General features: G+C 42.0%; 1 protein-coding gene across 15 annotated transcripts in view; it reads right to left on the bottom strand.

Annotated features, from left to right (window-relative positions):
* NCOR1 (nuclear receptor corepressor 1) overlaps positions 1 to 23633 on the bottom strand; it is a 218119-nt gene that overhangs the window by 93275 nt on the left and 101211 nt on the right. For all 15 annotated transcript variants that reach the window (XM_060203136.1, XM_060203140.1, XM_060203137.1 and 12 more), the window contains 2 exons: positions 16867 to 16991; positions 6689 to 6906 (listed from right to left, as the gene is read on the bottom strand). In XM_060203136.1, the coding sequence (XP_060059119.1) occupies positions 6689 to 6906; positions 16867 to 16991 (343 nt within the window). The remainder of the gene's footprint in view (positions 1 to 6688; positions 6907 to 16866; positions 16992 to 23633) is intronic.

Here is a 23633-nt window from a genome sequence, read left to right as displayed (position 1 = left end):
TGAAAACCTTTTTCATTTATCTTTGACTAGTAAGAATTTAGCCTTAAAGCTACTGTTTACCAAACTTTAAACATACACATAAACATAGTCATTAATACACGAGGAGAGAAACCTTTGTTACGAAGACATGTCATTTTAAACACGAATTTAAATCTATATTGTCTTAGTTGTTGGGGGGGGGGTTCACCATCCGGAGGTGGCTTCCCGCGCAGCTCCACTTCTAGGAATTGCAGGTTGCGATCTCTGCACGAATCTCTGCGTACTCCAGCTTGTCTGCCTTCAGACCGGACCGGCGGCTGGAGATCTCGTGTGCCCAGTTTCGGCAGGGAGCCCGGGGGTCCGGGAGGCCCGGGATGGTTCCAGAATTCATAGAAAGAGGGCAGGCAGGCCATCTTTGTAGAAGGCGTGAGCCTAGGTGCCCAGGGGTGGCGGCCATGATAGAACGCCGCGGCCCTGCCCCATGGCCCTGCCATGTCTGCTGCCCTGTTCGCAGTGGCCGAGCAGCGTGGAGGGATCAAGCGTCCAGTGCCCTGCGCCACGCGGTGGAGAGCCGGCTCCTGTGGGCTGGCCTCAGGCTCCAGCATGTTGGCCTCGGGCTCCAGCATGTTGGCCTCAGGCTCCAGCATGTTGGCATCGGGCTCCAGCATGTTGGCATCGGGCTCTAGCGTGCTGGCATCGGGCTCTTGCATGGTGGCGTAGGCCTCCTGTGGGCTGCGGGGCTGCGGGGCTGCGGGCGCAGTGCGCGGGGTTGTCTGGGCGCAGCCGGCTGGCTGGCTGTTTGACCAGGTGGAAACAGCAGCTCCGCGCCTCGCCTCCCGCCCGCTGGCTCTTCCCGCTGGCTGTTCTGAGTTCGCCCGAGCGAGTGGAAACCACAGAGTGGTCCAGAGATAAATGTTCCAGAAACAGCAAAACAGTCTCGTGAAGAAAGAGCAGAGGCCTTTGAAGATCTCTTCACAAGCAGAAGAGAAGGCCATCGTACATAGGTAGCCAAATTGTCTTTACTTATCTGAGAGATGCGCAGGTCAGGTCCACGTGGGCGCCATTTGTTGTTAAAATTTTCGGAGGCTCCCGGGCTCCCTGCCAAAACTGGGCACACGAGATCTCCAGCCGCGGGTCCGGTCTGAAGACAGACAAGCTGGAGTACGCAGAGATTTGTGCAGAGATCGCAACCTGCAATTCCTAGAAGTGGAGCTGCGCGGGAAGCCACCTCCGGATGGTGAACCCCCCCCCAACAACTAAGACAATATAGATTTAAATTCGTGTTTAAAATGACATGTCTTCGTAACAAAGGTTTCTCTCCTAGTGTATTAATGACTATGTTTATGTGTATGTTTAAAGTTTGGTAAACAGTAGCTTTAAGGCTAAATTCTTACTAGTCAAAGATAAATGAAAAAGGTTTTCAACGTAATTCTCATAAAGATAAAAATTAACTTACATTTAAAGTCTGAGGTAAAAATTAGTTAACAATCAATATATTTCAACTAAGTTGGTCTAAACAAAAGGTTAAATAGACTTGTTGATATGTAAAACACTACCTTCTCTATTAGAAATGGTAGATCGCACAATGGCTATGCTAATTATTCTCATGCCTGAGGTTTCCTCTCCGGCCCACACCTAGGGTGTGTCTCCATCTTGAATGGGTGTAACAAAAGGTTAAAAGACGTTGTTGATATGTAAAAGTCTCAAATTCCTTCTCTATTAGAAATGTTAGATCTTGCAGTAGATATGCTAATAACAAGTTTTGTTTCATAGTAAGTAAGTTGCAGCCAGCTGCCTTTGGGACTCTAGGCCGTTCCCCGCCCCCATGCAAATGCCCGTCGAGGCAAGTAGCCCCCCAGAGGCAAGAAACGTTTTTTTTTTCAGATATGGCCCCCTCAGGCCTTCCCTTGGCAACATGCTGGTTTTGGTTATATATGTTTCTGTTCACCCCACACCCTTGATACTATAGTCATTTAGTTAAAAAGAAAAGGGGGAATTGTCGTATGCTTTACATTGGCTTGTTCTAGCCCTCCCCCTCCAAGAGAATTGGATGAGTCCTGTTAATTTCGCGGGCCTGCTTGGCCCCGCCCCAAGGGACCCTGGGAGAGGGTTCCGGAGTCCGAGAGTTCCTGAGTTCCCCAGTGACAGAGTTCCTGGGTTCCTGAGTTCCCGAGTGACAGAGTTCCTGGGTTCCTGAGTTCCCGAGTGACAGAGTTCCTGGGTTCCTGAGTTCGAGAGTTTCTGGGTTACAGAGTAAGAGAGAGTTCCAGTGTGCCAGAGTTTCAGAGGGTTCCCGAGTACGAGAGTTGGAGAGTTCCTGGGTTCCTGAGTTCCAGAGTAAAAGAAAGAGTGCTTGCGCCGCCGCAAAGAGACAGCAGAGTTCTGTTTGGTGATTAGTTTGTCTTAGTTTATGAATCGTTGTTCCTGAATAAAGAAATACAGCTTCCCTGCCCAGCCGTTGTCTCCGCGTCTCTGTTACCCGCCGTGAAGCTAGCCGGCCCGGCAAGAGCCTCAGAAATTTTAACAACAGAAATCGAGAGAAATGGGGAAGACAGAGAGTAGGCAAAAAAAAGACACCTGCAGACCTGCTTCACTGCTTGTGAAGCAACCCCCTGCAGGTGGGGAGCCGCCCGAACTGGGATTCTTAGGTTGGTCCTTGCACTTTGCACCATGTGCACTTAACCCACTGTGCTACTGCCTGACCTCCTTTTAAATCATTTTTATTGGGGGTAATAATGATTTACAAGATGGCTGTTGGGGGAGTTGGGTGGTGGTTCACCTGGTTGAGTGCACATGCTACAATGCACAAGGACCAGGTTCAAGCTCCTGGTCCCCACCTTGGGGGAAAAGCTTTTCGAGTGGTGAGGCAGGTCTATAGGTGTCTCTGTCTCTCTTCCTCTTAATTTCTGGCTGTCTTTAGCCAATAAATAAAGATAATAAAAAATTAACAAAAACATAGAAGCAAATAAGACATTTGTTAGTACATAGCTACTTTTGGGAGGGATGTGAAACTACTTTTTTTTTTTTAAAGAACACTGTTCAGTTCTGGCTTACAGTGGTACAGGGGACTGCACATAGGATCTTAGATTCTCAGGTATGAGAGTGTTTTTTGCATAATGATTATGCCATCTCCTTCACCTTCTCACTCCCTACTTCTCTCTTTGCTCTCAATTCCTGTATCTCTATCCAATAAATAAATAAATAAATACAAAAAATTAAAAGGCACGAGGGTAGATAGCATAATGGTTACACAAAGAGACTCTCATGCCTGAGGCTCCAAAGTCCCAGGTTCAATCCCATGTACCACCATAAGCCAGAGCTGATGAGTGCTCTGGTAAAAAAGAAAAAAAAAGAAAAAGAAAAAAATTTTTTAAAAAAAAGGTTCTGGGGGTCGGGTGGTGGCGCAGTGAGTTAAGCACATGTGGCGCAAAGCGCAGGGACTGGCATAAGGATCCCGGTTCGAGCCTCTGGCTCCCCACCTGCGGGGGAGTTGCTTCACAGGCGGTGAAGCAGGTCTGCAGGTGTCTATCTTTCTCTCCCCCTCTGTCTTCCCCTCCTCTCTCCATTTCTCTCTGTCCTATCCAACAACGAACAACATCAACAATGGCAATAATAATAACCACAACGCAGCTACAACAACAAGGGCAACAAAAGGGGAAAAATGGCCTCCAGGAGCAGTGGATTGCAGGCACTGAGCCCAGCAATAACCCTGGAGGAAAAAAAAGAAAAAAGGTTCTATCCATATCTACATACTTGAAACCTTTTAGCTTATTTTGTCAGGAGCTCTCTCTGTTCTACAGTGGCTCCCCACTGATTGTAGGTTCAGCCATCCTTCCCTGCAATGCAGTGAAAAAGAAAACCTCACTACTGTCCAACCACAGTTGAATCAATATGGAATACTTTCTCATTTATTGTTATTTATTATTATTATTACCAGAGCACTTCTCAGCTCTGGCTTAAGGTGGTGTGGGAGAATTAACCTGGAACTTTAGAGTATCAGGTACGAGGCTCTTTGCATAACCATTACGCTATCTCCCTTGCTGACCCTGTTTTTCCTTTACTTTCAGAAAAATTGAGAGTATTTGGACTGAAATGAGTACCTATTATATCTTCCTTCTCAATCAATCAGTAGTATAGCTACCTGTCAATTCACTCAGAGTACTAGTAGGGTCCGCAGGTTAAAAATGTTTAACCCTTCCTCTGATTTACCACTTATCTAAAGATATGTATGTATCCATTCTAATGTCCTAAATCCTCCTTGCGTGGTCCCATGTATTGCAATAATGCCCTTCAAGTTGTTCCCTTGGCCTCCAGTTCTCACTCTCTAGCCTAGTGTCTACAATCGGATAGCACTCCTTTAAAAAACCCACTTTGTGGGAGTCGAGTGGTAGTGCAGTGGGTTAAGCACATGAGGTACAAAGCGCAAGGACTGGCGTAAGTATCCTGGTTCGAGCCCCCGCCTCCCCACCTGCGGGGGAGTTGCTTCACCAGCTGTGAAGCAGGTCTGCAGGTGTCTATCTTACTCTCGACCTCTCTGTCTTCCACATCTCTCTCCATTTCTCTCTGTCCTATCTAACAACGACACATCAATAATATCTACAACAACAATAAAAAAGGGGGGGAACAAAAGGGAAAATAAATATTTTTTTAAAAACCCACTTTGTAAGCAGAGGAGGATAAAGTTCAAGTAAGGCCTATTATGATGTCATCATCCATTTGTCTAATTATTCATTCCCAGGATTTCCATTTTCTCTCATGCTTATCCGACACCCCCAACCACCCCTTTTTTCTTCCTTGGCTTCTTTGCAGGAAAATGTCCTTTAGAAAGTATTAGTTTTTCAATAAACTTACTCTTAATTCTTTAGTAAATGATCTTAACACATACAAAAATTATAATAAAAATAAAATTGGTAATACTGTAACTGATCATCATTAAAATAATCATCTTGTTCCAGGAAAACCTAGTGGGGGGTTGTATTGTTATGTGGAAATGTTATGCATGTACAAACTATTATTGTATTTCACTGTTGACTATAAGTCATTCCCCAATAAATAAATAAATAAGTAAAAATACTTTTAAGCTAGTAAAAAGATAAAATAATCATCTCACAAAATAATGAGACTAACACTGGGGAAAAGAAGTTGTGGACACATAACCTCCTGACCTAAGAATGTCCTCTTCTGAAAAAAATAACAGGAAGAAATGCTTTGTGGGACTGGGGAGATAGCTGAGCAGCGTGCATGCCTTGCATGTTAGATCCTGTGCACCAAATAAAAGCAAGGAAGACATTATAAAAAGAAAAAAAGGGAGTTGGGCTGTAGTGCAGTGGGTAAAGCACATGTGACGCAAAGTGCAAGGACCGATGGAAGGATACGGATTCGAGCCCCTGGCTCCCCACCTGCAGGGGAGGCCCTTCACAGTCAGTGAAGCAGGTCTGCAGGTGTCTGTCTTTCTCTCCCCCTCTCTGTCTTTCCCTCCTCTCTCCATTTCTCTCTGTCCTACCCAACAACAACGACATCAGTAACAACAACAATAAAACAACAAGGGCAACAAAAAGGAATAAATAAATACAAAAAATAAATAAATAAAAAGGAAAAGACAAAAAAGTCTATCCAGTGTGCTACCTCCCAGAATACAAGTAAAATATGATTAGTAGTAGAGCAGGGCTCTGGGGTTACTTTCTGTCACAACTTTTTAAAAAATGCTTTGTCAACACCCATGTTCAACAGGGAAGCAATTACAGAAGCCAAACCTTCCACCTTTGCACTGCATAATGACCTTGGGTCCATGCTCCCAGAGTGATAAAGAATAGAAAAGCTATCAGGGGATGGGATGGGATACAGATTTCTAGTGGAGGAATTGTGTGGAGTTGAACCCCTCTTATCCTATGGTTTTTGTCAGTGTTTCCTTTTCATTAAAAAAAAAAAAAAGCTTTTTGAGTGGCACCGCATGGGAGCACCATGTCCACTTGGGTGTATTAACAGTGGAGCAGTACTGTGGTGCCTCTTCTTCTCTGTACCTTTCTCTCCCTTCTCTCCCACTCATGTCTCTAAATTTAAAAGTAAAATGGGGGGGGGGGTGTCCATGAGTAGTAGTGAAATCACACATGTAAGGTACCAATGGGGGAAAGCAAAAAAAAAAAAAAAAAAAAAAAAACCTTAAAAACTAGAAAAGAGATATGTTATATACCAAGTCAAAATATCAGAAAACAAAGTGGTATGCACACTAAAGTTACAATTGAACTAAGAATAATAGCAGTTATTTTTTAGGGTAGTAATACTGGGGTTGATACTTTTTTGTGAGAACTGATTACAACGTCAAAATTATTTAGGGGGCTGAGCCGTGGTGCAGCGGGTTAAGCACACATGGCTAAGTGCAAGGACTTTGCAAGGAATGGAGCAAGGATCCCGGTTCAAGTCCCAGGCTCCCCATCTGCAAGGGGTTCGCTTCACAATTGGTGAAGCAGGTCTGCAGGTGTCTTTCTTCACTCCTCCCCAGTCTCTCAATATCTTTCTGTCTTATCCAACAATAACGATGGCAATAACAATAACGACGATAAACAAGGGTAACGAAAGGGGGGAAATTTTTTTAAGGTCAGATTTTCAATTATTTTTCAGCTGTCAATGTGTGAGGTCTTTTATACTGCCCAGGCACTGAAACAGGATCCCAAACAGCCATTGCCTGCTCCCTCCAGCACTGTGCACTCACTGGGCTCTGGTGGCGGGGGCAGAGGCGGCGGAGGCTCCTCCATGGCAGCAGCGGCCGCAGCACTGGCTGCCGCAGCTTCACTGGTCATGGACCGTGTGATCCGGCCCTTGCGGCGCCCCTGACTGTTGGCAGTTTTACGACCGCGAGGTGTGGCCTGCTCTCGTTCCTCAGTTTCTTCAGCAGTGCCTTCTGTTTTGTCCTTTTCCTTGTTATTTTCTCTGAAAAAGAATTAAAGTAACAAATAACAGTTATAATAGTAAATAATACTGAAAGCCTTGCTTACGCTCTTAGAGCTGTTAAATGTAAAAGCAAGGTGTTTACAAAGCAAAGAGTGAGAAAACAATATTCCATTAAGAATCACTACTACGGAGTCAGGCAGTAGCGCAGCGTGTTAAGCACACGTGGCACAAAGCACAAGGACCAGCGTAAGGATCGGTTGGAGCCCCCGGCTCCCCACCTGCAGGGGCGTTGGTTCACAAGTGGTGAAGCAGGTCTGCAGGTGACTATCTTTCTCTCCCCCCGTCTTCCTCTCCTCTCTCCGTTTCTCTCTGTCCTATCCAACAACGACGACAACAATAAAACAAGGGAAACAAAAAATAATAAATATTGTTTTAAAAGTTTAAAAAATAAAAAAAGAATCAATACTAACAAAATCTGGATGGTAACACAGCAAATAAAGGGTTGAACTTTTAAGCATGAGGTCCTAAATTCGATCCTCAACAGTGTGTGTACCAGTGATGTGTGGCTCTCTTTCTCCTATCTCTCTCATCAAAAATAGAATGGCTACTTACCAGAGTCGGGCGGTAGCAGCGGGTTAAGCGCAGGTAGCGCAAAGAGCAAGGATCCAGGTTCGATCCAGCTCCCCACCTGTAGGGGAGTCGCTTCACAGACCGTCAAGCAGGTCTGCATGTGTCTACCTTTCTCTTGCCCTCTCTGTCTTTCCCTCTTCTCTCCATTTCTCTGTGTCCTATCTAACAATGATTACATCAATAATAACAATAATAAAAAAAACAAGGACAACAAAAAGGAAAATAAATATAAAAAATTTATTAAAAAAAAAAAAAAGAATGGCTACTTCTGGGGTGAAAAACTCTGAAAATGTCCAGGAGGTCTAGTCTGTCTATCTTTTCATTTAATTCTCTTGTTTCTTTGTTGATTCTCTGCTTTTTTGATCTAAGTGTGAGAGTGGGGTGTTAAAGTCTCATACTATTATTCTATTAGTATTGATGTATTTTTGTAGTTCTTTTAGTAGGTGCTTGATATATTTAGATGGTCCCTCATTGGGTGCATAGATGTTAATAATTGTTAAGTCTTCTTGGCTAATTGATTCTCTAATCATTATGGAATGACCTTGCTTATCTTTTATTACTTTATTTAAAGTCTTTTGTGTCAGAGATGAGAATGGCTGTTCCTGCCTTTTTTTGTGGACAAATGACTACTTCTAACCCCGGCTCAAACCCAGCCCCCACCACCTTGAAAGAAACTGTATTTACTTATTTATTTTGCCTCCAGGTTTATCACTGGTGCTTGGTGCTGGCACTATAAATCCACTTGCTCCCGGCAGTTATCCCCCCCCCCTTTTATTGGATAGGACAGAGAGAAATTGAGAGAGGAGAGGGAGACAGAGAGGGAGAGAGAAAGAGTGATACCTACAGGCCTGTTTCACCATTTGCCAAGTGATTCCCCTGCAGGTGAGGCAAGCCAGGAGCTTGAAGCCAGATCCTTGCACGTGTCCTTGTGCTTTGTCCCAAGTGTTTGTGGTGCACTTAACCTAGTGCACCACAGCCTGGCCCCTTGAAAGAAATTTTAGTGCTTTGGATTCTTCCTCTTACTTGACTCTTTTTTCTTTAATAATAATTTTTATTTTTTAAGTTTTAAAAATATTTATTTATTTATTCCCTTTTGTTGCTGTTGTTGTTTTATTGTTGTAGTTCTTGTTGTTACTGATGTTGTTGTTAGGTAGGACAGAGAGAAATGGAGAGAGGAGGGGAAGACAGAGAGGGAGAAAGAGAGACACCCGCAGACCTGCTTCACAGATTGAGAAGCAACTCCCCTACAGGTGGGGAGCCGGGGGCTTGAACCAGGATCCTTCTGCCAGTCCTTGCGCTTTGCACCACATGTGCTTAACCCACTGTGCCACCGCCGGACTCCCTTGACTCTGTTATTATCTGAAAAAGTCAGTAAAGTGGTAAAGCTTTGAAGATTGGAGGGGGGGGACCTACTACAAAAGCTCCCACAAAAGTCACCAATGACTTAAACACCTCAAAATCAAATGACCTCCTCTAAGTTCTCATCACATTAGTCTTTCTGCTACAAGTAACACTGAACAAATCTTTTCAACTTTCCTTATTCAGGACTTTATACTTTCCTGAGCTCCCTACTACTACCCTGCCTCTCTTTCCTCTCATCCTTCAATACAGGAACTTTCCAAGGTTTTGACATCAGGTTAACTCTACCAGGATTGCCTGAAACCTTTAAGATTCATATTCCATAAGAAATTGTCTTTCCTAAGAAACTGTCTTTCCAACTACCTGGTAGAACTGCCACCTGCGTTTCCCATCAGTACAATTCAACCTAATTCAACCTAATCCCAAAGTATAGCCATTCTCATACCCTCTTCCTTGTTCCACCCTCACTTTCTATTTGATGTTAAAGGTAATATCATGGGGTCCCATGAGATAGATTATAGGTTCACATGTATTCATAAATTAGGGCAAAATATGTACCTGAAAGCAAAAATACACAATAGTCTGTAGTGAGTCAGTATAAATTTCATAATGAAATAGTGTCTACTTAGACTTAAGATACTCTCCTCACCTACTTCCTATTATAGTTCCCTCACTCACTCCAAAGCTAACCTTATCAAAGCAAGGGCTGCAAAAGCTGAATAAGGGCAAGAGACTGCATACATCAGCTGGGGCCCTAATTGGGGAGTCCTGAGATTCCCAAACAGACATGATGGGCCTAGACCTCAAATAAATCCCTCTCTCCATTGTTACAGGTCATTTCTTTTTTTTTTTTTTTTTTTTTTTTTTTCCATTTCTATATGGAACAACACAATAGACTCCTTTGTGGTCCCCCATAGGACCTTGCCCTCAACTTGGATCAACAATGGTAGAGAATGTTCCATCCTCTGAAGGGAGGCTGGACAACATATTCTATGCTACACCTGAGGAAGGTGGGTCGATATTGGGGCAGCCTAGAATGTTCCTACTCATGACCACAGAATGTGAGCTCAGATCTAGAGGGATGCAGAGGTCACATAGGCTCCTAAGCTGAATATGGGCCCCAGATCACATCAAATCGATGGGGTTCACAGTCAACAATATTTATACACCTTCCCCATATTAGGGAGCTACACTCTTCTCTGATCCAGGTTTGTGGTCCTTTTTCCAGCCATGACATCATCTCCCCAGACAATAACTTGGATCCACCGGCATATAAGATTTCAAGTTCAGGGTAAAAAAAGAAACAAACAAACAAAAAAACTAGTATAGCCACAGGCCCTTTGGAATATAACTAAAATATGCCTACTAGCTATCTACAAAATGGAGGACCCCCCCAACTCTTCATCTGCACTATTCCAGCCTTGAAGTCCATAATTGGTCAACAATTTGTTTGGCTTTGTATGTTAACTTTCTTTTCAAACACCAGGTTCCAGATGCCATGATGCATGATGCCGACCAGACTTCCCTGAACAGACAACCACACCAATGTGTCTTGGAGCTCCGCTTTCCCAGAGCCCTTCCCCAATAGGGAAAGAGAGAGACACACTGGGAGTATGGATCGACCTGTCAACGCCCACGCTCGGTGGGGAAGCAGTTACAGAAACCAGACCTTCCACCTTCTGCACCCCATAATGACCCTGGGTCCATACTCCCAGAGGGTGAATGAATAGGAAAGCTATCAGGGGAGGGAATGGGATACAGAGTTCTAGTGGTGGGAATTGTGTGGAGTTGTACCCTCTTATCCTATGGCTTAGTCAATCTTTCCTTTTTATAAATAATTTTTTAAAGTAATATTATGGGGGCTGGGCGGTGGCACAACAGGTTAAGCAGACATGGAGCATAGCCTGGAATAAGGATCCTGGTTCGAGCCCCCAGCTCCCCAACTACAGGGGGGTTGCTTGACAAGAGGTGACACAGGTAGACGTCAGTCCCCCTGGAAGGAGTGGAAGTACTCCTCTCTCGATTTCTCTGTCCTATCCAACAGCAACAAAAGCTATGACAGTAACAACAATAAGGGCAACAACAAGGGCAACAAAATGAGAAAAACGGCCTCTAGGAGCAGTGGATTCATAGTGCAAGCACCAAACCCCAGTAATAACCCTGGAGGCCAAAAGAAAAAAAAAAAGTAATATCATGCTCACAATCACATAGGTTTATAATTTGTTCTGACATCATCTTTAACTTTCCTTTAACTTTTATGTGATGTAAATATCTTTTGGGTATTCCATCTTAGTAATATTTTTCTGATTAAGTACACCATCTCTAGTCCTACTACTAGGCATATTCAGGGCTTTAGTACCCTAATCCCAGTCATTTACAATGTCCCTAAGTCTTACATTTCCAGTGTACTCATTCTATATTACTGTTGGATTGATATTCTAGCAGGAGTCCTGAGAGTGTGTCACTCTATCTATTCTATCCAATAACTATTCCCAAACACAGCATCCTAAGTAAACAACACATGTTAGCTTTCATTAAGGGTCTATATTACTGGATTTCAATCCACCTTCTGCATTTCTGCAGGCATCCTATATTCTATCTTGTTGTTTTCGCCGGGCTGGCTTCACGGGCGGGTAACAGACGACCAGGGACTCATGGCTGGGTTGTACGCAGTATCTCTTTATTCATGCTGGACGCAGCGCAATCTATACCAAGCTAAGCTAAACTAAAGTAAAGTACCGTAAAACTCACAATGCTGTCTTTATATGTACTTGCCAAGTAGGGTGGAAACAGGATGTGACATAGGGTGGAGAGGAAAGTGACTGGTGAAAATCAGAGTGTAACAAGGAGGGGGCAGAGCAAAAACATATCATGAACCAGTGGGGATTGAACCAATGCCCTGCAGTGGTTATGTAAATAGAATACAGTGGTTATGTAAATAGAATACAGTGGTTATGTAAATAGAATACAGTGTTAAGCAGGGGGTATTAAACCAATGAAACAGAAGGGGTCTCATGCATACCAACAATTCCCCCTTTCTTTTTAACTAATGGCCATAGTATTAGGAGTGTGGGGTGAACAGAAACCTGTATCATACAGGCGTTTTCAAAACAACTGGCATAAGACATGGAAAACAAAATAGGCGAGCAGCAATAACCAGTGTGATGCCAAGGGGAACGTTTCTTGTCTCAAAGGTAAGGCCTAGCAGGCGAAAGGGCATTTCTTGCCTCTGGGAGCGCTTCATGCCTCTGGGGGCATCTCTTGCCTCAAAGGGCATTTCCTGCCTCTGTGGGCATCTCTTGCCTCTTGGGGCGCTTCATGCCTCTGTGGGCATAACCTAATAAGGAGGGGGAGTTTTCTGCCTCTGGGACAGAGGCTGCAGGCGAGGGGACATGGTCTATAAAGTCTCAAGGCAATTGGCTGAAGTTAGTCTTTGAGAAACACAGCAGCGTGTACCAGTAAGTCCAATGGAGGTGTCAGTCCAAAGTAGCTGACCACAGAAGAAAATGGCAAGGGATGAAACGCTGCATGTCTGTCTCGATGGGGAATGTCAGCCACCAGAATTCCCCACAGTGCAATCTATACCAAGCTAAGCTAAACTAAAGTACCGTAAAACTCACAATGCTGTCTTTATATGTACTTGCCAAGTAGGGTGGAAACAGGATGTGACATAGAGAGGGTGGAGAGAAAAGTGATTGGTGAAAATCAGAGTGTAACAAGGAGAGGGGGCAGAGCAAAAACATATCATGAACCAGTGGGGATTGAACCAATGCCCTGCAGTGGTTATGTAAATAGAATACAGTGGTTATGTAAATAGAATACGGTGTTAAGCAGGGGGTATTAAACCAATGAAACAGAAGGGGTCTCATGCATACCAACACTATCTGATGAAAAACATCTGCCATTCTTGGAGCAGCTTATATAGTCATACTCCTCCCTCTATTTCATCTACATCAACTACTAACTCTTGCATATTTCTCCAGAGTAACCACACAGAAGTAAACCTTGACCTCTTCTCATTCTCCCAATATTCTTTACTGGTTAAGTTTCTTTGATCCAGGCTTCTCCTGCCCTGTTTTCTTAAACAGTACTTTGGACATTGCTTGATTTCCCCTACCAGATCACAAACTAGCTGAGGATAGTACATATCCATTGTGTCTTTCCTCCTCTATAAGCGCCCAAGTTAGAGATAAGTGAATGTTTCTTAACAAAGTAGAGACTTCAAGATTAGACAAATTCAGAAGAGTAAAACAATCATGGAATGAGGAACCAATGCAAAGAGAACTTCCCAGTAGGCTTCTGCACCTGCATGACACCACTGTTCCAAACAGACTCCCCTCCCCTTTTCCTTTTAATTTCAGAGAGAGCTGGGGAGACAATGTAGCACTGTTCCACTGCTCATGGAGCTAATTTTAGTGATGTGCATGGTCTCCCATGAAGTGCTGGGGGTTTGAACCCAGGTTCTTGAGCATAGTAAATTGTGTGTTCTCTCCTGGCCCCAAAACTAAATTTTATAAAGGGCATTTTCCTTAAGTACTTATCTAGAGTAGCTTATGTAACTAAACCTTTAAAAACCATGGCAAGTCATTAGGGTTCTTCAGTTGCCACAGAACTAGATTAATTTCAGTATTTCCAATGGGAATACAGAAACGAGAAATATTAAAAAGAGAGCAGAAGGTAGATAGTATAATGGTTATTCAAAAAGACTCTCATGACTGAGGCTCCAAAGTCCCAGATTCAATCCCCTGCACCACCACAAGCCAGAGCTGAATAGTGCTCTGGTAAAAAAAAAAAGAAAGAAAGAGGGGACTCGGGTGGTAGCACAGCAGGTTAAAGTGGAAGGACCAGTGTAAGGATCCCGGTTCGAGCCCCCAGCTCTCCACCTGCAGGGGAGTCGCTTCACAGGCGGTAAAGCAGGTCTGCAGGTGTCTGTCTTTCTCTCCCCCTCTGTCTTCCCCTCCTCTCTCCATTTCTCTCTGTTCTATCCAACAACGACAACATCAATAACAACAATGACTACAATAAAACAAGGGAATAAATAAATAATTTTTTTTAAATGAGAGAAGAAATATTAAAAAGAAACAAACTGCTAGCATATGCAACTGCTGGTGTGGACTCAAAGACATTATGCTATATAAAAGAAGCCAAACACATACTATATGTCATATGACTTCATTCATAAGAAATTGTAAAAAGTGAAACAAATTAACAGAAGAAAATCTACTTTGGGTTGTAATGTTATATGGAAAACTGGGAAATGTTATGCATGTACAAATTACTATATTTACTGGAGAATATAGAACATTAATCCCCCAATTAAAAAAAAAAAGAAAATTTACTTTGGGGGTAGGGTTAGGGAGAAAACACAAACTTGAAGTTGAAGTCTCAGTGATCACAGATTCAAGCCCCAACACTACCATATGCCAGAGCTGAGAAGAAAAAAAAAGGGGGTGGGGAGCAAAGGGAAGCAAAAGGAGAGGGAGAGGGAAAGGGAAAAAAAAAAAGGGATAGGTGGGGAGAAAAAAGCCACCAAGGATAGCAGAATCTGGTGTATGGATGGAGTTCCAGTGATAACCCTGGTAAAAAATATTGAAAGTACTTTTAGGAGTGGTCAAACTCATTAATATCACTATTGTGGCAATGTTTAAATGGCATATGCACTTGTAAGTGGCATATACTTATCAAAAATGTATCAACATATACACTTAATATTGGCAGCTTTTAGCCAATGTCTCAAAAAAGCTGATCCTTGAGGGGATGGGGACATGGATGGGAATCAACCAACCCAACTACTAAACTCTCAAACTATTCCCGACTAGTAATTTCACAAAGATATAAATAGTTGTTTCTGAATGGGAGAACCACAATCTAATTTAGCTTCCCCACCCCACCCCATCCCACCCCACCCCTAAAACATCTCATGAAAACACAGTAGGGAGGAGAGAGAGATAAAAATATCACTGTGGTATATGTGGCACAGAGGACTGAATTGAGAACCTCAGGCTGAAAGGGCAGAGTCACCCTCCATGCTGCACTGCTTTCTTTTCTACAGTGAACAAAAATTTTTTCTTTTTATTTCTAACATTTCTTTATTTATTCCCTTTTGTTGAACTTGTTTTATTGTTGTAGTTATTATTGTTATTAATGTCATCGTTGTTGGATAAGACAGAGAGAAATGGAGAGAGAAGGGGAAGACAGAGAGGGCGAGAGAAAGATGCCTGCAGACCTGTGAAAACAACTCCTTTGCAGGCGGGGAGCCAGGCTCCAACTGCATGGTTAAGCCCGTCCTTGCCCTTTCCGCCACGTGCGCTTAACCTGCTACGCTCGCTACAGTCCGATTCCCAAAAATTATTTTCATAAATAAGAAACCATGAATAGTAAAAACAAAGAACTCTATTTTATGTGAAAGTTAAATAAGGGCCATAGTTCAATGTGTTAGAGCACAGTACTCATATGCATACAGCTCAAGGTTTTAGGTTCAATTCCTCACACCACAATAAGCCAGAACTGAACAGTACTCTTGTCTCCACCTCACCCACTTCTGCCTTCTTCATAAATATAAATAACTATATATATACAAAATAAAAAACTAGAATATAAGGTATATAAATTAAAATTACTTTTCAACATTTTAATACTAATGTGCACAGAGGTTCAAAAACAAATAATAAGGTCACTTCCAAATAAAAAAATAAATATTATGTCTGGGGAATAAGTCTGCTAAACCAAAAGTTATATTTACTGGAATATTAAATTTCTTAATTATATCAAATAATGAGACAGTCAAATCACCTATCTTGTTGATTCTTTTTTCTATCTTCAAATAATTATAACAGGGGGTTGGGCAGTAGTGCAGGTTAAGTGCACATGGTGCAAAGTGCAAGGACTGGCGTAGGGATCCTGGTTCAAGCCCCTCCCTTCCCCACCTGTAGGAGGGTCGCTTCATAAGCAGGAAGCAGGTCTGCAGGTGTCAATCTTTCTCTCCCCTTCTCTGTCTTCCCCTCCTCTCTCTATTTCTCTCTGTCCTAGTCAACAAAGACATCAGTAACAACAACAATAATAATAACAACAACGATAAACAAAGGCAACAAAAGGGGGAAAAAATAGCCACCAGAGCAGTGGATTCATAGTGCATGCACTGAGCCCCAGCAATAACCCTGGAGGAGGGAAATAAATAAATAAATAAATATAACATTGGGGGCTAGGCAGTGGTGCACCGGTTTAACTGCATATAGTATGAAGTGCAAGGACTTGTACAAGGATCCCTGTTTGAGCCCCTGGGTCCCCACCTGTGGGGGATTGCTTCATAAACAGTGAAGCAGGTCTGCAGGTGTCTACCTTCCTCCACCCTCAACTTTTTTTGTCCAATAAAAAAATAAATAAATAAATATAAATGGCCAAGGCTAGGTGGTGGCGAACCTGCTTAAGTGCACACATTAAAGTGCACATGTACCCAGGTTCAAGCCCCTGGTCCTCACCTGCAAGGGGAAAGCTTCATGAGTGGTGAAGCAGGACTGCAGGTATCTCTCTATCTCTTTCTCCCTCTCTATCTCCCTTGCTCCTCTCAATTTTCCTCTGTCTCTACCCAATAATAAATAACTATTAAAAAATTTAAAATAGCCCCCAGGTGCAGTGGATTTGTAGTGCAGGTAATGAACCCCAACAATGACCCTGGAGGCAAAAAAAAATCCAGAGAAAAAATAAATAATTATAATATTTAATTAATTATTCAACTCTAATTTACTATTATTATTATTTACATCAGGCTTCTTGCCAGAGCTCCACATCTGCACAATTTCTCTTATTTTTTTTTCAAGACAGAAGGTACAAGACAGACATGGACAAGGACACACACACAGATATTGCAGGACCTTTCCATCACTTGTGAAGCTTCCCTACACAGGTGCTTCCCATGTGATGCCTGGAGCTTAAACCTGGGTATTCAGACATGGAAAGTGTGTCCTCTGCCAGGTGAGCTATGTCCCAAATCCCTTTAAATTATTAACTTACTTAGAGTCATCCTTCTCATCTTTTTCATCTTCATCTTTCTTTTCTTCTTCTTTTTTTTCTGTTTTTTCTACTTTATCTTCCTCTTTTTCTTCTACTTTTTCTTCTTGTGATGGCCGGGCAATTTGCTGCAGGAATAAACAATCATTTATAAATTCAAATGTTAGAAGACTTCTGGAGGTGGGGCTACGAGAAGCAGCAGATCTGTTTCTCTCCTCTCCTCTCCTCTCCTCTCCTCTCCTCTCCTCTCCTCTCCTCTCCTCTCCTCTCCTCTCCTCTCCTCTCCTCTCCTCTCCTCTCCTCTCCTCTCCTCTCCCAGATCAACTACAAATACCAAAGGAGACCACCTGGGACCAAAACAAGACAGGACTAGAATGACTTCAGGAACCCACAAAATCACTGGTAAGTGCAAACACATATGGCTGGTGGATACAGAGGAGCCTAGGGAGAGATTAAGTGGCTAATAGTCTGCCAGTTTATCAGTTAAGACAGCTGAAGGGAGGAGAGGATTCCCCTGAGACTCACCAAGTGAAACTGTGAGTCTCCATGGCTACTGCCCTTAGAATCTGGAGCAGTGGCAGGGAGGGATACCAGGGGACAGAGATCTACTAGGAAACTCAGGAGAAGACCTATACCTGGAAACTGTGAAAAGACCTATAACTCCATGGCATGGTGGTGGGGCTGTGACAGTCTCTTTGCATAACCACTGGATTATCTCTGCCACACCCTGCTTTAGCTCTTGGTCAGGAGTCAGTGATTAAGCTAAGAAGCCTACTTATAGTTTAAAAGCCCTCAGGCTCCCATAGCCAACAGGGAAGAAAAAGCACAAAAGAGGCTTTTAAGCCACTGAGCTCCAACTCAGGGATTAAAATATTATTGAAACAACTGTTAACTTCCACCATTGTGAACCCTTTAATTACCTTACTTAGACACAAGTCAATCCAGGAAATACTGATCAGTAATTTGAAAAGTACTGAGAGAGGGACCTCATAACATACTATATAAAATGGTAAAACCAACAAGAAGAAATAATGCAAAAACAAACTAGGACAAGAGTCCAGCTAAAAGCCCCCCAAAGGGTGAAGCACAAAATATTGAGGTCAACATCCAAATACTAGCTAAAGAAATAATCACAGGAGTGAGTAAAGAGTTTGAAAGAATTGTCTTCAGAAATACAGAAACAACAAATGAGACTCTGGAAGAAAACACTAATTATCTACAGGTTATTAGAGAGATGAAAGCTGAAATAGATGAGCTAAGAACACAACCAGCTGAACAAGCCAAAACAGTATCAGAACAGCATAACAAAATAGATGAATTCCAGAAAACAGTAGAGGGGAGAGAGAATAGAATCGATGAGGATGAAGACAGAGTTAGCAAGATCGAGGATGAATTAGAGGCAACTAAAAAAGAAGTAGGAGATCTAAAAAAGAGATTAAGAAATACTGAATAGCACAGCTATATACAAGATACTGGGTACTGTACAGCAAACCATAACAAAGGGACTTTTCAAAGTTAACCCAATTAACAAATAATGTGATAATAATATTAACTATTGATTGTCTTTTTGAACCCTAAGGCAGCAGGAACCTCACATCTTCACTATAGAGCCCCTACTTCCCTCAGTCCTGGCACCCTTGGATAGGGCCCACTTTCCCGTATGCATCTCCCAATCCAAACCAAATAATATTGCATCCGCCGATCACAACCTAACCAAAGCAACGATTGCCATCTCAACATGCTTCACCTCAGACTGTATCCAGAGACTTCACGTGTGGAATGACAACCCTTCAGCTTCATTACTCGGGTGAGACCTTTCCTTTAATAGTACACTCTAATTTCATCTCAGGTAGTTCACTTTCTAACAAAGTCCCATAACCTAGATATACACCAGCTTCTGTGAGACAGAGCTTATGTGCACACGTATCCATAAACTACTGCAAAATATATACCTGAAAGCAGGATTACACTAGAGTTTGCAGTGAGTACCTCCCTAACACTTCCTCTCCACTATTCCAAGCTTGGGATCCATGATTGCTCAACAAATTGTTTGGCTTCATATGTTAACTCTCTTTTCAATCACCAGGTTCCAGATGCCACCAGGATGCTGGCTAGGCTTCCCTGGATTGAAGACCCCACCAATGTGTCCTGGAGCTCAGCTTCCCCAGAGACACACCCTACTAGGGAAAGAGAGAGGCAGACTGGGGGTATGGACCGACCAGTCAACGCCCATGTTCAGCAGGGAAGCAATTACAGAAGCCAGACCTTCTACCTTCTGCAACCCTCAACGACCCTGGGTCCATGCTCCCAGAGGGATAGAGAATGGGAAAGCTACCATGGGAGGGGGTGGGTTATGGGGATTGGGTGGTGGGAATTGTGTGGAGTTGTACCCCTCCTACCTTATGCTTTTGTTCACTAATCCTTTCTTAAATAAAAAATTTAAAAATAAAAAAAAAATTAAAAAAAAAAGAAATACTGAAAACAACAACAGAGTCCTATGGGTGACTTCAAAAGAAACAATATACGCATTATTGGCTTACCAGAGGAAGAAAGAGAGGGAGAGGAAGAAAGCATTCTTCAGGCCACAATAGCTGGAAACTTCTCTAGTCTAGACAACATCAAAGACATAAAGGGTCAAGAAGCCCAGAGGGCCCCAAACAGAATTAGCCCAGACTTAAAGACACCAAGACACATCATACGTAGAATGGAAAGGAATAAAGATAAAGAAAGGATCCTGAAGGCTGCAAGAGAAAAACAAAGAGTCACCTACAGAGGAAAACCCATAAGATTAGCAGCACAAGAAAAAGCACAAAAACACTACAGGCCAGAAGAGTATGGCAAGATATATATCGAAAGGCTTTCAACCAAGAGTACTGTATCCTGCTAGACTGTCATTCAGACTAGATGGAGGCATCAAAACCTTCTCAGACAAGCAACAGTTGAAGGAATCAATTATCACCAAGCCTGCCCTGAAAGAAGTTCTGAAAGGTCTCCTATAAACTGTCAGACCACCATAAATAGGCCATATATCAGAACACTCTCAAACTCTGCTAAAATATCTTCAATCTTTGATAGCAATAAATGCCAATGGCCTGAATTCACCTATTAAAAGACACAGAGTAAGAAGATGGATCAGAAAACACAACCCAACAATATGCTGTCTACAGGAAACCCACCTAACTCAACAAGACAAACACAGACTCAAAGTGAAAGGATGGAAAACTATCATAAAGGCCAATGGCCCACAAAAAAGGGCAGGAACAGCTATTCTCATATCTGACACGATAGACTTTAAAATAGATAAAATTTGAAAAGATAGGAATGGACACTACTTAATGCTCAGAGGATCAGTCAATCAAGAGGACTTAACAATTATTAACATCTACGCACCCAATGAGAAGCCATCTAAATACATCAAAGTCTACTGAAAGAGCTATAGCAATATATTAACAGCAACACAGTCACAGTAGGGGACTTCAACACCCCACTCTGTCAACTTGACAGATCATCCAGGCAGAAAATCAATAAAGACATGAGGGAGCTAAATGAAGAGATAGATAAACTAGAACTATTGGACATTTGCAGAGTCATTCATCCCAAGAAACTGGAATACACATTTTACTCAAATCCACATGGGTCATTCGCAAGGATAGACCATATGTTAGGCCACAAAGACAGCATCAGCAAACTCAAGAGCATTGAAATCATCCCAAGCATCTTGTCAGACCACAGTGGAATGAAACTAACACTTAACAATCAACAAAAGATTAGTAATAGTCCCAAAATGTGGAAGCTCAACAGTATACTCCTTAACAACTTCTGGGTCAAGAGGAAATTAAGGAAGAAATCAAAATATTTTGAGAGTTCAATGAAAATGAAGACACAAGCTATCAAAATATTTGGGACACAACTAAGGCAGTGCTGAGAGGGAAGTTCATAGCCATACAAGCACACATTAGGAAACAAGAAAAAGCACAAATAAACAGCCTGATTGCACATCTTAAAGACAAGACCTGGAAGAAGAAGAACAAAGGAACCCTAAAGCAACCAGAAGGACAGAAATCACTAAAGTTAGGGCAGAAGTCAATAACATTGAAAATAAGAAAACCATACAAAAGATCAATGAAAGGAAATGTTGGTTCTTCGAAAGAGTGAACAAAATCAGCAAACCTACAGCCAGACTCACAAAACAAAAAAAGGAGAAGACCCAAATAAATCAGATACTAAATGAAAGAGGAGATATCACAACAGACACCGCAGAAATTCAACATATCATGTGAGGCTTCTATGAACAACTATATGCCGCCAAGGTAAAGAACCTGGAAGAAATGGACGTTTTCCTAGGTACCTACCAACTTCAAAAACTAAGTAAAGAGGAAGTAGATAACATGAGAGGGCCCATCACAGCTAATGCAATTGAAACTGTCTTCAAAAATCTTCCCAAAAATAAAAGTCCTGGACCAGATGGTTTTACAAATGAATTCTACAAAAACTTCAAAGAAGAACTAATACCTCTACTTAAAAAAGCCTTCCAGAAGATTGAAGACACTGGAATACTCCCTGCCAGCTTCTATGAAGCCAACATCACTTTGATACCAAAAGCAAACAGGAACACAACCAAAAAAGAAAACTACAGACCAATATCTCTGATGAACATATGTGAAAATATTGAACAAAATTCTAGCCAACCACATACAGCAATATATTAAAAAGATTGTTCATCATGACCAAGTGGGGTTTATCCCAGGCATGCAAGGTTGGCTTAATATACGTAAATCAATCAACGTGATCCACCACATCAACAAAAGCAAGACCAAAAACCACATGGTCATATCAATAGATGCAGAGGAAGCCTTTGACAAAATACAACATCCTTTTATGATCAAAACACTACAAAAAATGGGAATGGATGGAAAATTCCTCAAGATAGTGGAGTCTATATATAGCAAACCTATAGCCAACATCATACTCAATGGTGAAAAGATCCTTCCACTCAGATCAGGTACTAGACAGGGCTGCCCACTATCACCATTTCTATTCAACATAGTGTTGGAAGTTTGTGCCATAGCAATCAGGCAGGTGCAAAGAATTAAAGGCATACAGATTGGAAGAAAAGAAGTCAAACTCTCCCTATTTGCAGATGACATGATAGTATACATAGAAAAACCTAAGGAATCTAGCAAGAAGCTTTTGGATATCATCAGGCAATACAGTAAGGTGACAGGCTATAAAATTAACATTCAAAAGTCAGTGGCATTCCTCTATGCAAACACTAAATTAGAAGAAATTCAAATCCAGAAATCAATTCCTTTTACTATAGCAACAGAAACAATAAAATACCTAGGAATAAACCTAACCAAAGAAGTGAAAGACATGTATACTGAAAATTATGAGTTACTACTCAAGGAAATTGAAAAAGACACAAAGAAGTGGAAACATATTCCGTGTTCATGGGTTGGAAGATTTAACATCATCAAAATAAATATACTACCCAGAGCCATCTACAAATTTAATGCTATCCCCATCAAGATCCCAACCACATTTTTCAGGAGAATGGAACAAATGCTACAAATGTTTATCTGGAATCAGGAAAGACCTAGAATTGCCAAAACAATCTTGAGAAGAAAGAACAGAACTAGAGGCATCACACTCCCAGATTTCTAATTGTATTATAGGGCCATTGTCATCAAAACTGCTTGGTACTGGAACATGAATAGACATACCGACCAGTGCAATAGAATTGAGAGCCCAGAAATGAGGCCCCACACCTATGGACATCTAATCTTTGACAAAGGTGCCCAGACTATCAAATGGGGAAAGCAGAGTCTCTTCAACAAATGGTGTTGGAAAAAATGGGTTGAAACATGCAGAAGAATGAATCTGATCCACTATATTTCACCAAATACAAAAGTAAATTCCAAGTGGATCAAGGACTTGGATGTTAGACCACAAACTATCAGATACTTAGAGGAAAATATTGGCAGAACTCTTTTCTGCATAAATTTTAAAGATATCTTCAATGAAATGAATCCAATTTTAAAGAAGACTAAGACAAGCATAAACTTTTGGGACTACATCAAATTAAAATGCTTCTGCACAGTAAAAGAAACTAATACCCAAACCAAGAGAGCCCTCCCAGAATGGGAGAAGATCTTTACATGCCATATATCAGACAAGAGGCTAATAACCAGAATACATAAAGAACTCACCAAACTCAACAACAAGAAAACAAATAACCCCATCCAAAAATGGGAAGAGGACATGGACAGAATATTCATCACAGAAGAGATCCAAAAGGCCGAGAAACACATGAAAAAGTGCTCCAAGTCTCTGATTGTCAGAGAAATACAAATAAAGACTACAATGAGATACCACTTCACTCCTGTGAGAATGTCATACACCAGAAAAGGTAACAGCAATAAATGCTGGAGAGGTTGTGGGGTCAAAGGAACCCTCCTGCACTGCTGGTGGGAATGTCAATTGGTTCAACCTCTGTGGAGAACAGTCTGGAAAACTCTCAGAAGGCTAGAAATGGACCTACCCAGTGATCCTGCAACTCCTCTTCTGGGGATATATCCTAAGGAACCCAACATATCCATCCAAAAAGATCTGTGTACACATATGTTCTTAGCAGAACAATTTGCAATAGCCAAAACCTGAAGCAACCCAGGTATCCAATAACAGATCCGTGGCTGATCAAGTTATGGTATATATACACAATGGAATACTACTCAGCTATAAAAAATGGTGGCTTCACCATTTTCAGTTGA

The sequence above is a fragment of the Erinaceus europaeus genome, chromosome 12 (genome assembly GCF_950295315.1).
Source record: "Erinaceus europaeus chromosome 12, mEriEur2.1, whole genome shotgun sequence".
In the NCBI taxonomy this organism is placed as follows: Eukaryota; Metazoa; Chordata; class Mammalia; order Eulipotyphla; family Erinaceidae; genus Erinaceus; species Erinaceus europaeus.
This window is presented reverse-complemented; position numbering and strand designations above follow the sequence as displayed.